The sequence below is a fragment of the Seriola aureovittata genome, chromosome 17 (genome assembly GCF_021018895.1).
Source record: "Seriola aureovittata isolate HTS-2021-v1 ecotype China chromosome 17, ASM2101889v1, whole genome shotgun sequence".
NCBI lineage: Eukaryota > Metazoa > Chordata > Actinopteri > Carangiformes > Carangidae > Seriola > Seriola aureovittata.
The window spans coordinates 4,413,899-4,427,328 of record NC_079380.1 but is presented as its reverse complement, the minus strand read 5'-3'; the positions used below and the strand labels follow the sequence as shown (position 1 = coordinate 4,427,328).

At 43.4% G+C, this 13,430-nt stretch overlaps 1 protein-coding gene across 1 annotated transcript in view; it reads left to right on the top strand.

Annotated features, from left to right (window-relative positions):
- Positions 1-13,430, top strand: part of LOC130185495 (RNA binding protein fox-1 homolog 3-like) — a 365,601-nt gene that overhangs the window by 179,077 nt on the left and 173,094 nt on the right. The window contains exon 5 of the mRNA XM_056401984.1: positions 418-520. Within this exon, the coding sequence (XP_056257959.1) occupies positions 499-520 (22 nt within the window). The 5' untranslated portion in view covers positions 418-498. The remainder of the gene's footprint in view (positions 1-417; positions 521-13,430) is intronic.

Here is a 13,430-nt window from a genome sequence, read left to right as displayed (position 1 = left end):
TAAGTAAAACACTTCTTGATTTCACAATTTATCAGCTTTATGTGGCCGACAGCTTAACATTTTGGGAGGATAATGAAGCATTTTCGTTTAATATCCACTGGGTATTTGCGTATCGTGTTAGTGTGGCTTCACTATTTTGGCCTGAAATGTGTGCAACATTCACTACTGGAAGTGCTCAATATGTACAGATGTCTGCACCCGGTAGCCTATACACCGAAGGGAAAAAAAAAACATCCCACAATAACATAGAGACAAGAGTGATACTGGTGTTATCTAGAAACCAAATAAGCAAATTAGAAGTACCAAAACTGGAAGCACAAATTCTGTATCTATTAATTTGTACTTGAGTAAACATCCTTAGCATTTCCTGCCTGCTAACTAGTAAATGATCGAGCTTTCTGTTTCTGCTTTCCTCAGGGTTGATCAGCACCTGTGGCAGCACCAGCAGCAGCAGCGAGTCGAGTGACCCAGCTTCAGCCCGACCGGCTTTACCTGTACATGGAGACCCCCAGCTGGGCAGGTGAGCCTCTCAGCAACCCCTTTTACCCCACATTGTCTGTCTGTGCGTGCTCGGCAGTAGACCCTGTCTGTCCGTCTGTCTGTGTGTGTGTGTGTCTGTCTGTCTGTCCGTCCGTCTGTCTGTCTGTCTGTCTGTCTGTATGTGTTTTAACTCCTACCTCAGGTATGTTTTTCTTTGCACCGAGCCATGGTGGAGAAGTTTAGGCTCACTCTGCCTGAGCTAAAGCTTGAAATTAAAATATCCGATTTGCTATGAGGTTCCACAAAAGATCCTGCTGAGAATCCATTCAGCCCACTTAGAGTCGTAGATTTTCATGACTCCTGTTTCCAAATTTCCCAAACATCATTAACAACTATTACAAGCAGGTACTGATGTAAAATGAAGCATGATCTCTGACTGCAGGACCTATTTTCTTCTCACTCCTTTACTTAAAACCCAATTTTGTTGCAAATTTAATGTTTCCGGAGCAACCAACCTCATTTCAACCTCAAAATCTGAAAGATATTTGAGGGTCGAAGACACCTGTTGATCGACTGTAATATCTATATAGTGAAATATTTGCTGAATATCAGTCTTCACTAATGTTTTGTATCATAACGGCTGCCATATATCCAGTGTCTGTAACAATCAATTATTTTTGATTCATGAATTCATATATTTTGGATAAAAAAAATCCTCCAAACTAAACTTTCAAGTTTTGTGATTGGCCTCTGAATTGACCCATATAGCAGTTGTCTAATCTGATGCCCTTAATAGCAGAATAAGATCTATTGTCAGTTCCCCCTAAATCTACTACAAAATGATTCTGCTCTTTCTGTTCTCCTGCTGCTACGGTTACTACAACTAAATCAGGGTTTAGGAAAAGATGGTAAAAAGAAAAGAAAGAAAGAAAGAAGAAAAAGAGTTGAACAGGTGTTGAAGAGTAACGTTTGTCCTTGCTGACCTGCAGCAGCTTAACCTTCTCTCCTTGATGCAGTGATGTGGAAGCGTACTCCCATTACACTGTGACATCACCGGGGTTGGGTGTGGTCAGAGGTGCAACGCACCTAAAACTTTCAAACAGGCAGGGAAGTGAAACGCTGCTTTTCAGCCTTGCATTGAAATCCTCTTTAAAGCCACACCGCAGCCACCACGCCATCGTCACTCTGCTTCAGCCAGCCGGTCGTAACTCGCATGGCTGCTGGAGGTCTTTTCTGTTACATGTAAATATAGGTCGTTTTTGGACGTACGATGCTGTGGTTTCTCTTTAGGGGACATTGTGGTTTTTGAATTTCTTTCTGTCGATGTTTTGAATTTCATCTTCACCTCGAATGCACGGGTCATTCATTTGGAAGCGAGTTTTGAAGGAAACGGCTTCACGCCCCTCTCGCCGTCGATGCGCCCTTACTATCATAAAGCCTGTATGTATGCACGCCTTACTCTCCCCCTATCCGGCCATATTGTGCTAATGTGTGCTGGTTAAGTAGCGGAAGACTAGAGAAAGACTCTTATCCATATGCCTGAGAGCCCAGGAGCCGGCGTGATATCTCCCCAGATGGAGCCCTCTGTCTCCCCACCCGTCCTCCGTGGAGCCATATAGCAGGTGGCCGTGAGGATCAATGGGCCTTCGCCATTACCTCCTCTCCACTTCACATCTCCAGCCTCATCTCCAGGGGGGGCCCGCGGGGCACACGGCGTGTCTCGCTGCAGCACACCGGGAGAAATAGGGACGTTTTCCATTAGTCTAATTGCTCAGTTATAGTTCTATATTATTGCCATGATCACCACTGTGGCTTGGTAATGATGGACCTCCCGTGCCCCCACGTATAGCTGGTGGGTGTTATGTCTCCCCCGTCACCGCCCATTGGAACTCCAGTTGCAGTGGGTGTAGGAGGAACTTAACACTGAGAAGGAAACAGGAGGATAAACAAAAGACAAAAAGAAAGAGAGAGACAGAGAGAGAGAGAAAGTGCTCTTCAAATGTTTTGATGAAAGAGTTTAATCAAATAGCCTCAGCTATTTACATTCTCAACAGGTGCAGCGTTTGGCTGATTTATGGAATAAACACTGGAGTTCTAGTGCTTGTTCATTTGCCTCTACTAAAACCTGGCAATATGGGGCTAATTTGCAATAATTTGCTGCTGCTGTGGCCACTGGTTAAGAATGTTTATATAATCATGATATAATAAGAAAAATGAAAATGAGTTTTTCATGCAGTTCAGGCCCTGTCAAACACAGCTCACGGACTCGCTAAATGATAATTACATTCCTCAAGCACAGTATTACATTTTACCCTCTTACATGGACTTTGTTCACGGTAAACGAGGGGGGGGGTATTATTTTCATTTTAAGGCGATATGACCCAGTATTATTCACACATCTGAGCTCCCTCAGTACAGTAGAAGGTTTTCCCCCCATCAGCGATTACACGAGGAGTCTTCCATCCAGTCAGCAGATGAGGTGAGGATTATAATGAATTCATTTACCCTCAAAGACTCTGCCTTTCTTCTTTCTGTTTATAATATCCCATTTGCATACCGTAGTCTCTCATGATCGAGACGGTGGAAAAGCTTTAGTTTAAGCTGCAATGGACTAATCGGTGCTGAATATTTCACAGCTGACCTGTAGCTCTCCCTACAGGTCGGCACATAAAAGCTGCTTCCTGTTTTGGATTCCGTCTCATACAGTAGGATTGTTGCTGATTAATTCCGTAGAAGGAGAAAATCCTTGGCCGTCATCCCTGTTTTTTTTATTTATTTTTTTATTTCTTTCTTTATTTATTTTTTTTACAGGTGTGAGTATTGATCTTTGCCTTTGCTCCAGGGGAGTGTGTTCACTTAAAAGGCCCACTGATGTAGCAGAGCTTATTAAACAAATAGGCCAGAGAACAAGGCCACAATCTCTTTGAATCATGGAGGAGGTTGCCTGTCTTAAAGCACCACTGTATCAAATATGAAACGCTCTGCTAACAAGGTGTGTAATCTATTTTAATCAGATCATATTTTATGAAACAAGGAGAAGGTTGAACTTAAGTAAGAGAGAAAGATGGAGATTCTTGGGGGGTTGGGGATTGTATTTTGAAATTGGATGTGACGGCCGGGGACCATGACTTGATTTTACATGCATGGCTTTATAATGAAGCCACGCCAAATGGTCAGTTATGGTTAACTTTAGGAGGAGCTGGAGCCTTGCTGTAATGGGAGGCTAATTCAGGGCCTATAACGCCCTGACAGGCTGCAGAGCAGAGCTGGAATATGGAGAAGGATGTACGTTAGAGTCTCTGGGGCTCAAGTAAAGGTCTGTATTTGTCTGCAAATTACCAGGTTGCCGGAGGATATAACAGGGTCAACAGCAGCGTAGCAGCATTTTCCTGAGCGCACACAGACAAAAACACAACACATCACACACACACACACACACACACACACATACTCCCTCAGACGGAGGGACTCGCTAACTTGCTCAAATCAAGTGTCGCACAGGAGTGACTTCATGTTGTCATCGCAATTCAGGCCATGATCCTTTTTATATATCTTTACACTGGCTGAGTTCATAGGCGAGTGTTTTCAATCACAGTATTTTTTTTTTTTTTTTTTTCTCTTGCGCCATAAATTGTTTCAGATCCTGTGACACCAGACTTGGTTATGAATATATGAATATATATATATATATATATATACACTCTGAAGACCTTAGGAAGCACCAGTAGTCAGACAGGGTAATGGATAGGGAGATATTATATACTGCTCTGGGAAGCACCACTTGTTAGCATAGCTTTGCCCGGATTTTAATGATCACAGGAAAACGTCTAACATCAAATGTACGTCCACAACGCTAACAGACACATTAAATTTGTGGTTCAGACCGAGGTTGACGGTGTAGTACATATCTCTTCCTTCTGGAAAAACAAAATCCTCTGCACTTATGGTAAATAATCAGAGAGAGAGGTATTATATACTGGTCTGGAGAGCTCCACTTGAAAGGAAATCTCCTCCTAGATTTCACTGATACAACACTTAATAGAGAGCAAATGTCTGCCCACATGCTCAGAAGCATGTCGAATGTTTTTATTCTAAAATTCAAGTTGACAGTATGATATCATGCAGTTTCCCGTTCTTCCTATGCTCTGACTGCATGTATTTATAGATGTCTATTAATAGGGAGAGAGAGATATTATTCACTGCTCTGGGAAGCAACACTTGTTAGAGAAGCTTCCTGTGAACAAGGCCAAAGAAATTCCCCAGATATTAGTCAGTGTAGCAGCACTAAGAGAAAGCATTTTATGTTAAAAAATTAAAGATGACAAGTCATATAGTGTAGTTCCTTTTTCTTTTTCTGCATGTTGTTGTGGTAAATACCCTGGCTTTATACATTTTTGAGGGCCCCGTGTGTGTTTCCAAGGCCCCTCCGCCGCCACCAGAGGGTTGATGGGGAAAGCGGGAGGAGGAGGAGGAGGAGGAGGAGCAGAGGGAGGAAGAGGAGGGGTGCCTGCGTCTTTAAAAGCTAGATGGAGTGAGGGAGTGGGGCGGACGGGTGGCTGGCAGAATTGTGCTGACGGCAGGGCTTTGGTTCAGAGCATGCCCATTAGAGGGAGCCATAAATCCTGGGCTCTCTGGGCCGGGCTGTGTCAGCAGTCCACTGAATGAATTGATTTTAAACGCCACTGAAAAAAAAAAAAAAAAGGAAAAAAAAAGAGAGAGTGCAAGAGAGAGAGAGAGATAGAGGGAGAGAGAGTGACTATTTAATTCACCCTCCGCCAGAAGCCCACACCCCATTCCACCCCGCTTCTCAATTCAGGACTGTCGTTGAAAAGGGGGAGGAGAGAAGTCTAGAAACACTGAAACTGTCACCAGCAACAAGCCCAGGGCTACACGGCCCCCATGCGTTTGATTTAAACAGGAGGGAAACACACAAACCAAATACATAATCTCAAATTCCATACAGCATTTGTTTCCACACACCCCCCCTCCCCACTCTAATTTTTCCTCTCAGCCCTCTCCTTTTATATCTCCACAAGAGAAATGAGACATATCATAAAAAAAGAGAGAGAGAGAGAAAAAAAAGGCACTGCTGCATTTGAAATTCAAATGTGTTGGATTTTGAAATTGATGTATGTGTTTATTCATTTACGAGCAGCATCCATGTGTGCATGCATTTATATATTATCAGCAGCAATGAAACGCTGCATAGAAAGCTCGTAGCCCATCTCTCTCCCCCGTGTGCCCCCTCGTCTTTGTTTCTTCCTGGAGCCGCGGCTGCAGCGTTATGTTCAGCATCACAAAAAAAAATATGTCTTTAAATAGCCACACAGTAAATTGTGCATGAGGACCAGTTTCAGTCGGTCTCACTCTTTTTTCTTTCTTTTGTTTTTTCTTTTTCTTTATGTAAACACATTTAGTGTCTGCGCTCACTTTCTGTTTGTCACACTTCATACCCACGCCACGCCAACACCTCTCTCTCTGTGTACATACCTGTGGGAGTGTCTTCAGACATTGTGATTGTGGTGGTGGAGTGTGAGTGCTGGGCTGCGTTTGCACAGAGCAGTGTTAGAAGACTCTGTGAGGCCGGGCTGAGGACGCCAACCACTGTATGATACCTGCGATGCAACTGGAACGCAGGGAGAGGGGTAGGGCACGCTCATAAGTATGCACATCAGTCGCAAAATAATCGCATTAAAGTTGAACCCTGTACCACCCAGGGCCATCTAAACTAACACAAAAGGACTATTTTTGATCGTTAGACCCTTGTGATGAAGTTGTCAGGTGTAATTTGTCAAGGATTTATGACACTGTTGGACTCCTTTAAAGGTAGGGATACAGCATATTTAACTAGGTTTCATTTGTGGCCTGTCAAACATCGCACTTGGATCAGGGTTTTCTTTTTTTTTTCTTTTGTTTTTAAATCACCACAATGACCAAATAGACAGGAGTCCACTTACATGTTTATATTAATGTCACCTTTCATATAAAAGACTATTTAGTGTTAATATGATGACCTGTGTTGACCTGGTATGCATTACATCACCTTTTTAAAAAAAAATTAAAGCTGCATTATATCTTTTTTTTTCTTTTCTGGCCATTGGGGGGCAGAACACAACAAGCTGACACTCACAGAGCACACACTTGCCTATTTACACATCTGGACTCACACATCATCATCCTATTGGAGTCTTCTGTCTTGTGAATGGAAGCCCAATATACAACCTCCTTTTTAGTCGTGGTTCGATCTCCATCAACTCCTGTGGAAAATCATCCGGCTCTCTTTATGGCGGGAAAAAAAAAAAAAAGATATGGCGACATGTTTTTGTTCAGTAGCCTTTGTGTTTGTTTGGTGCTGGTCAGGTAGTTCACGGAGCTTGTTTGTGAAAAAGGGGAGGATGATGAGAGAGTGAGACTGAGCCGCAGAGTAAATGCACCTTAAAACCAAAACGATGAACCAGGAGAGGACAAAAGCTGCAGAGATGGTGATGATTTGCTGTAACTTTATCATTGTGAGCCAGCTCTTCCACCTCATACAGACTAGTTCAGTCATTTCTAATGCAAACATACGGCTAAGTGTAGCTTTAAATTGTTTTGTTCATCAATATAGTTATTTTGGAATCAGGTTCGAAAACCACATTTTGTGGTTTACGTCATAATTTCGCTGAATGTCGACAGACGATATTCCTCAACTGTTGGAAGAGAGGTGTGGTTGTTGGTGTTGACAGTAGGTAGGGGAGGTGGGAGGGGATTGGGAAGGGGGGTATGGGGGGGTGGGGGGCAGCGCCCTCTCTGGCTCATTACGCTGTTTAAAGAGCCGGCGCCTCCGAATCACCTGCCCGGCTCCACGCTTCAAACAAGTTCAGCCACCAGGGATCATACATCAACTTCTCCATCAGTCGTCCCCCCCCCCCCCCCCCTCCGGCTTCACTTTTTCACTATTCACCTCCCAACAACACGAGTCTCACATACAACCCACACAGCAAACGTGGGAAACGGATTGGCGTCGCTTGTTGAATACCGATGTCACGCCTGCTACAAAAAGAATAATAAATTAGCTACAAACCAGCCTTATGTTGTTATGTGTCATGTGATCGTGAATGTAATTGAACGCTTCCAGTGGACTTGCAGCATCCGGGGCCTAGTTTGTGGCCTCAACATTCCTAATGCATGGCTCTTGCATGTAAAAAGTACACTTCTTCATGCCTAATTACCCATGGGCTAAGGCATGAAGAGGACTCGCTGCGTATTACTATAAAGATTGCGAGGATATTTCACTTTGAAAAATGGCAAAGCACACAGGACTAAGGGCTTGATTACAAGGAGTGGGGCACACAGCCTCTACATCTTCCTTCCCTCATTTCAATTATGGCTGACTGGAGGCACGGCACTGCCACCGTCCTCAAATAAAACTAAAATATGATAAAGCTGGAATATCAGGCCCGGGACTGCTCCGAGCCTCGAGCCATGTAAGGCACAGATACTCGGCGCCGTAATTACAACATTTGCCAATATTTTTTTGACGGGAAGGTTCAACATGGATATGAGTGAAAGGGAGGGGGGAGGGAGGGAAGGGCGTGAAGAGCGTTCATGACACATGATAAAAAGCACATTTCATTTTTGCCTTCCCTATGGATAACAGGAGACATGCCTGCACAGAGCCCCTCTGCCTCCACTCCACTTTCTTACGTGAAAGTGTAGGATAGCCGTGTTATTTTTAAGTTGCAGGATCATTACTCATGTGTAAGATGCGTGAGCTAAGAGAGAGGATCTGCTGTCATAACACAGGACGGCGAGCACGCGGAGAAACCAAAAAGTGCACGTCGTTTCCAGTCATATGTTCCATGTTCCTGTGTTTGAAATAAGACCCTATGGAATGGCACCTCAACAATCCACACAGCTGTAAGCAAATATTTCAGTTTTTTTTTCTTTTTTTTTTGTAATAGAGGACAGAGAGATGTGCTACAAAGCATATTCTCTATTCAACTCATGTTTGCCCTTTTAAACGCTGGCCTCCGCGACCCCCTACAGATGGAGGTGATGTGTAATGTGGCTGCTTTCACACCGTGACGCCTCAACAAGGTGGATCTCCTCTGGTGCCCAGATCCCTCAGTGTCCTCAGCGCCCCGGGCAGTCGTGGTCCGGCCCCTTCCCCCCTTTCTTTTTTTTCGGCATGCTCACCGTGCCGTGCGCGCCACGCAGGGTCAACGCTCCGAGGATCCGGGCCTTTCCCAGGAAACCCCCCTGCGATGTGCAGAGTCTCCTGCTACACTGGGAGCATGAGAATGAATGCAAATTGACGGAGGATTTGCAATGAATGTAATCTATCTTAGCACATTTGAAATTTAAGCGTTAATTGCTTTGAGAATAGTCTTGGTTCAAGCACCGCTTGTTTGTCAAGCTACGGCTTATAACAAAAACAATTTAGCAATTAAATTTAGCAAAAACACATATGTTTGTGAAACGTGTGATTTGAGACCTGACATGTCAACTCTCAGCAGTCATCTCAGTATTATCTCTTTATAAATCCTCTCCTAGGACTGTGAGGAGCTCTGAATGATTGAATGATTTGCACCAGTGTGGCCCTTAAACAGAAGTATTAGTTTTTGCAGGAGTTTTTTATATATTTCTTTTTTTGCAAATATTGATTAAAATTAAAGAAGAGAGAGAAAAAAAAAAAACGAACATTTGAAGTCTGTGCTGCAGTCAAAGAAGGCGAGCTGGTGTATTTTCTTCTTGAGTGTATAATACATTTTTGGAGTGTATCACTCTGAAGTACATAATATATCATCCTATATCATTCTGTAGATCTGATCTTGCTCATCAAATGTGAAAAAGAACTGAAGCCTTCTCGTCTTCCTCTGGCATGATTTACTGGACTCAGTCACTGGGGCTCTTCAGATAAAGAATCTCAGGCTCCATGTGTTGTTTTTTTATGTCGTTTTTTCTTTTTTTTCTATTCAAACCGTTGAAGTAGCTCCAGCACCTGCTTTTCAAAGTGAAGGAGGAAATGTTTTGCAGAGGGAAGAGCCTCTGCAGCAAAATCAAGAACGATTCCGCCCCCTTCACTCGTCACAGTGTGGGGGATTCAATCAAAAGTCTGCCCTGTGACCTGTTCTCCGAGAAACAAACAGCCAGCAGAGTCTCCAAAGACCAAAGCCATCAGAGGAGGGCGGCTTGTGTGCGAGCTAAATCGTGGCACCTTTCTGAAAGCTTCCATCATAGAAAAATTGTGAGTTGTCGCAGTGGAGAGTGACTAGCATGGCGGTACATTGATACATTGATGCAGTGAATGCCTTGGACAGTGCAGTAAAAGTGCTGAGGTTGAAATTAAGCTGTTATCTCTGGCATGTATCACTAGGGAGGCAAGAAGCAGTGGTGCAAAGGCAGCAGCCTGTTTGCTTTACTGTTATTGCCTCTGCACGTCCGTCCTCGTCTGACTCTCCTCATGTCCACACATTTTAAATGCAACTCCAAGTTTGTTGATCCTTGATGTTCAAAAAACTATCTTTTCCTGTTTGTTGTTTTTTTTTTTTTTTTTAAACATCACTCCTCTTAGTTTTTTTTTAAATTTAATTAACAACACTGCATGTAGCATTTTAACATCAATAAAACATTACCACCTTATTTTTAAGAAATTGGTGTAATTACCGGAAATAAACAAGGCAATTGCTGAGAAAATTGGTGGTCTGATCCAGTCTGAAAGCGGCATTTTACTCTGTGTGAAGACCTAATTGTTTTTTGATTTTTACTTCCCAAAAATGGAATTTATGTGTTTATTTCAGATATTATGAAGCAGGTCAATGTTGTATTCAAAAAATGAAACAGTTCCAATTTCTGCAAAAAATGGTAGTTTAGCCGTGTACTGTTCTTACTCACACAGATTCTGGTGCATAATCAGCAGCTCGTTAGTCTTTTATCGTGGTATTATGAGGACTGTAGAGTGATTAGTGTCTTCTTGCAGCAGGAAAGAAAACAAATTTGTATCGGGGTCATTAAATTATGTTTAACATCATAAATGTTCTCCTTTCATAAAATGAGTGAATATTCTGATGAAATCTAAAATGTTGAGTTTGACTGTGTGTCACTGAGCTTGATCTGGTGGGAAGGGTGTCAGTTTGTTAATAGTTGCTACCTCAAGCAGAAAGGACAAGGCCTTTTGATACAGCTCTTTATCCCTAGTTTCCACAGTCTCATGCTCAATACCGACTTCCTCTATATTCACCTATTGTCTCGATAAATCCAGTGTAATGCACATCTCTACAGCATTCATTTGTTGTTGTGAAGCTTCTGTCAGTATATTCAACCTTTCATACTATAAACCCACCGCTCTTAAAACTGTGCAAGAATAGAGCCCAGAAAAGTCTGATTATTAAATTACTTTCTTCTAATTCCTTATCTTCAATAAGACTGCAAAATATAACTTACTCGAAAGAAGCAAACAACACCAGGAAGTGTCGTGGCGCTAACTTTTAGAACCACTGCAACAAACACTTTTAGTGGCATGAGCGAGAGGCTATAATGGTCTCATTTGTTTACAAGTGAGGTAAACAAATGCATCACAATTAATTTGACAATGATGTATTAATGTCCAAAATGCAGCACATAGCACCTTTAAAAACCTATTTCAATGCATATTATCATAAAGTAGACAGTGAGTAATATCCCCAAGGCACAACAATTGGTTGATGTGACAGAGCCAAAATAATGACAAAAATCAACAGATCGGTCTTTAGAGATGGAGCGGAGACACCATCCCTCAAAATTTGGACCTTAGTGTGTTCAGATTTTCAGAAAAACATGAAGGGCATTACGTTTTCTGGATCCCGAGATAAGTTTGCTCGTTAAAAGTTCAGGACGCTCGTACGTCATATTTGTCTCCCTCCGGTGCAGTGAGTGAGGGGAACATAGGTGGAGGCGCTGGTTCTGTCATGCCGCGCTGACACCCCCATGAGTAATCTGGTGCATGATAAACAGAGGGTCGAGGTGTCACGAGAACACCTCAGCGACTGGCACAAGGGTAATTACTCTTCCTGCGTGGGTGCAACTCAAAATTTTTGAACCTTTTCTTTCTCCAATCATAGTTGATGGATTGAGTGGAAGAGGGCGATCATCTGGTTCTTAGCAGGCTCACTGAGCGTGGTAGGCCTCTGTTGATTAATGATATCTGCTGCAAGTCACCAAAAGCGGAAATTAAGTATTTCTGTTTAAATGTAACATTTGTCTCCTTTGCTGGTGTTGAGAAAGGCATTTGTCAAAATCCCCCGGCTTTGGCGAAAGGTGGATTTCCTCTGGGAGCATGCTGGGAATTACTCCCTACTTTCACATTAATGGCATTCAGTGTTCTTATTTTATACCTGGAATCTACTTTTCACCCTTTCACCTTTACAACGTATTTTGAATATGGAATCGTTCGCTTTTAAAAACCCTCAGCTGTGTGACAGTTAAGGATTAAGCATGTTGTGGATTTTTCCAGAAAGACGAGGAATGACCTTGGCTCTATGAAAGGAAATGATTCCTGATGGCATTTCTGTCTGTGGCGGGCACATGGGAGGGGTTCTGGTGGTTTCACTGGTTGAGTTGGGTTACCCTTTGTGCTGATGGCAAGCCCTCCCGTGCTGGAACAGAAGAGACTCCGGCTTCTGAGGAGACTAATGGTTACAGAGCCTGGCCATCGTCCAGTGCTGCCCCAGCCACTGCCTCTCCCGTCGCTGGGATATCATTACCTCCAATGTGTTACATCAGACTCGCTTGGTCAGGCTCCGAAACAGTCAATACTCCACAATTTAGAAAATCAGCCAAGTTTGCAGAAACAAAGAGGCAATATCGGAAATAAAGACGGATATATAATCTGACGCCAGGCATTTTTTCATGCTGGGTGAATTATTTGTTGTCCGGAAGGTGGGGACGTGGAAGGGGTAGAGGGGAAGGTGGGAAGGAGCCAGGGATCTGTCAGGGGTTAGAGGAGCTGGTCAAACGGTCTGAATAAACGTGCAAATCACCGCGCCCAACCACTGACCCTCCCCGTCTCATACAAGCAGCCTCTACTTTTTCCATCAATGGAAATCTAATTGCTTGAAAAGCGATCAATGGAAACTAAATTGGTTTTGTGTGGAAGCGCGCATGGAATAAGCTCTGAGCTGTTTTAATGTGTGTTGGTTTTGCATCTTAAATCACGGTAATATTTGGAGCGGGCCTCCGCTCTCTGGAGGGGGTAAACTTTGGTAGTGTCGAGACACCGGGGAGGAGGCACTCAATCAAGCTCCTAATAAAAATCACAGGCTTAATTGTTTTTCCAAACTCATAAATCGTCCAGCTTAATGGGTTAATATTAAGACTTATACAAGGACGATGGGGTGCTTGTTTCAGAGCAGCCGGGAGCTCCTCGTTGTGGAGCTGCGACCACTGATAACCCTCTAGTGATCTGATATGACTAATCCCCTCTAATCCTTAATACACTCCTTAACATGCTCCTAACTGACAGCAGTCGATATGGGTGCACTTCTCTGTCTTATCGCTGATCTCTTTGTCTTTGTACACTCTCTGCAGCGAAATTTGCTGTTCCACTCATCCTTTTGACTGCGGATCACTGGCACATCTGCATAAGTGTCACACATTTTAGCTGTGAGTGGTTCTTGATAAGCGAAGGGTTGATCAGAGTTTTTGAAATTGCACCGTTTTTTTCAGGGTTACCAAAGGGCTTAGGGAAAGTCAAGCGCGTGGTGGTGGGGAACGGTAGAAAAGCCAGGCCTTTTTCTACCGCAGTATCCGAAACTGCTGCTTTTTTCCCTCGCTCCATTTTCCCAGCGGACAGCTAGATGGACTGCACAGGAGGTCGGGATGTGGCTGGTGCCCGCCGATCGTGTAGCCTTACCCAGGAAAGAACGGTCCCAGCAGAGTAATTTATTGACAGCATTGAGATGTGTTTCTGGCCAGGTGCTTCTCTCAGCCAT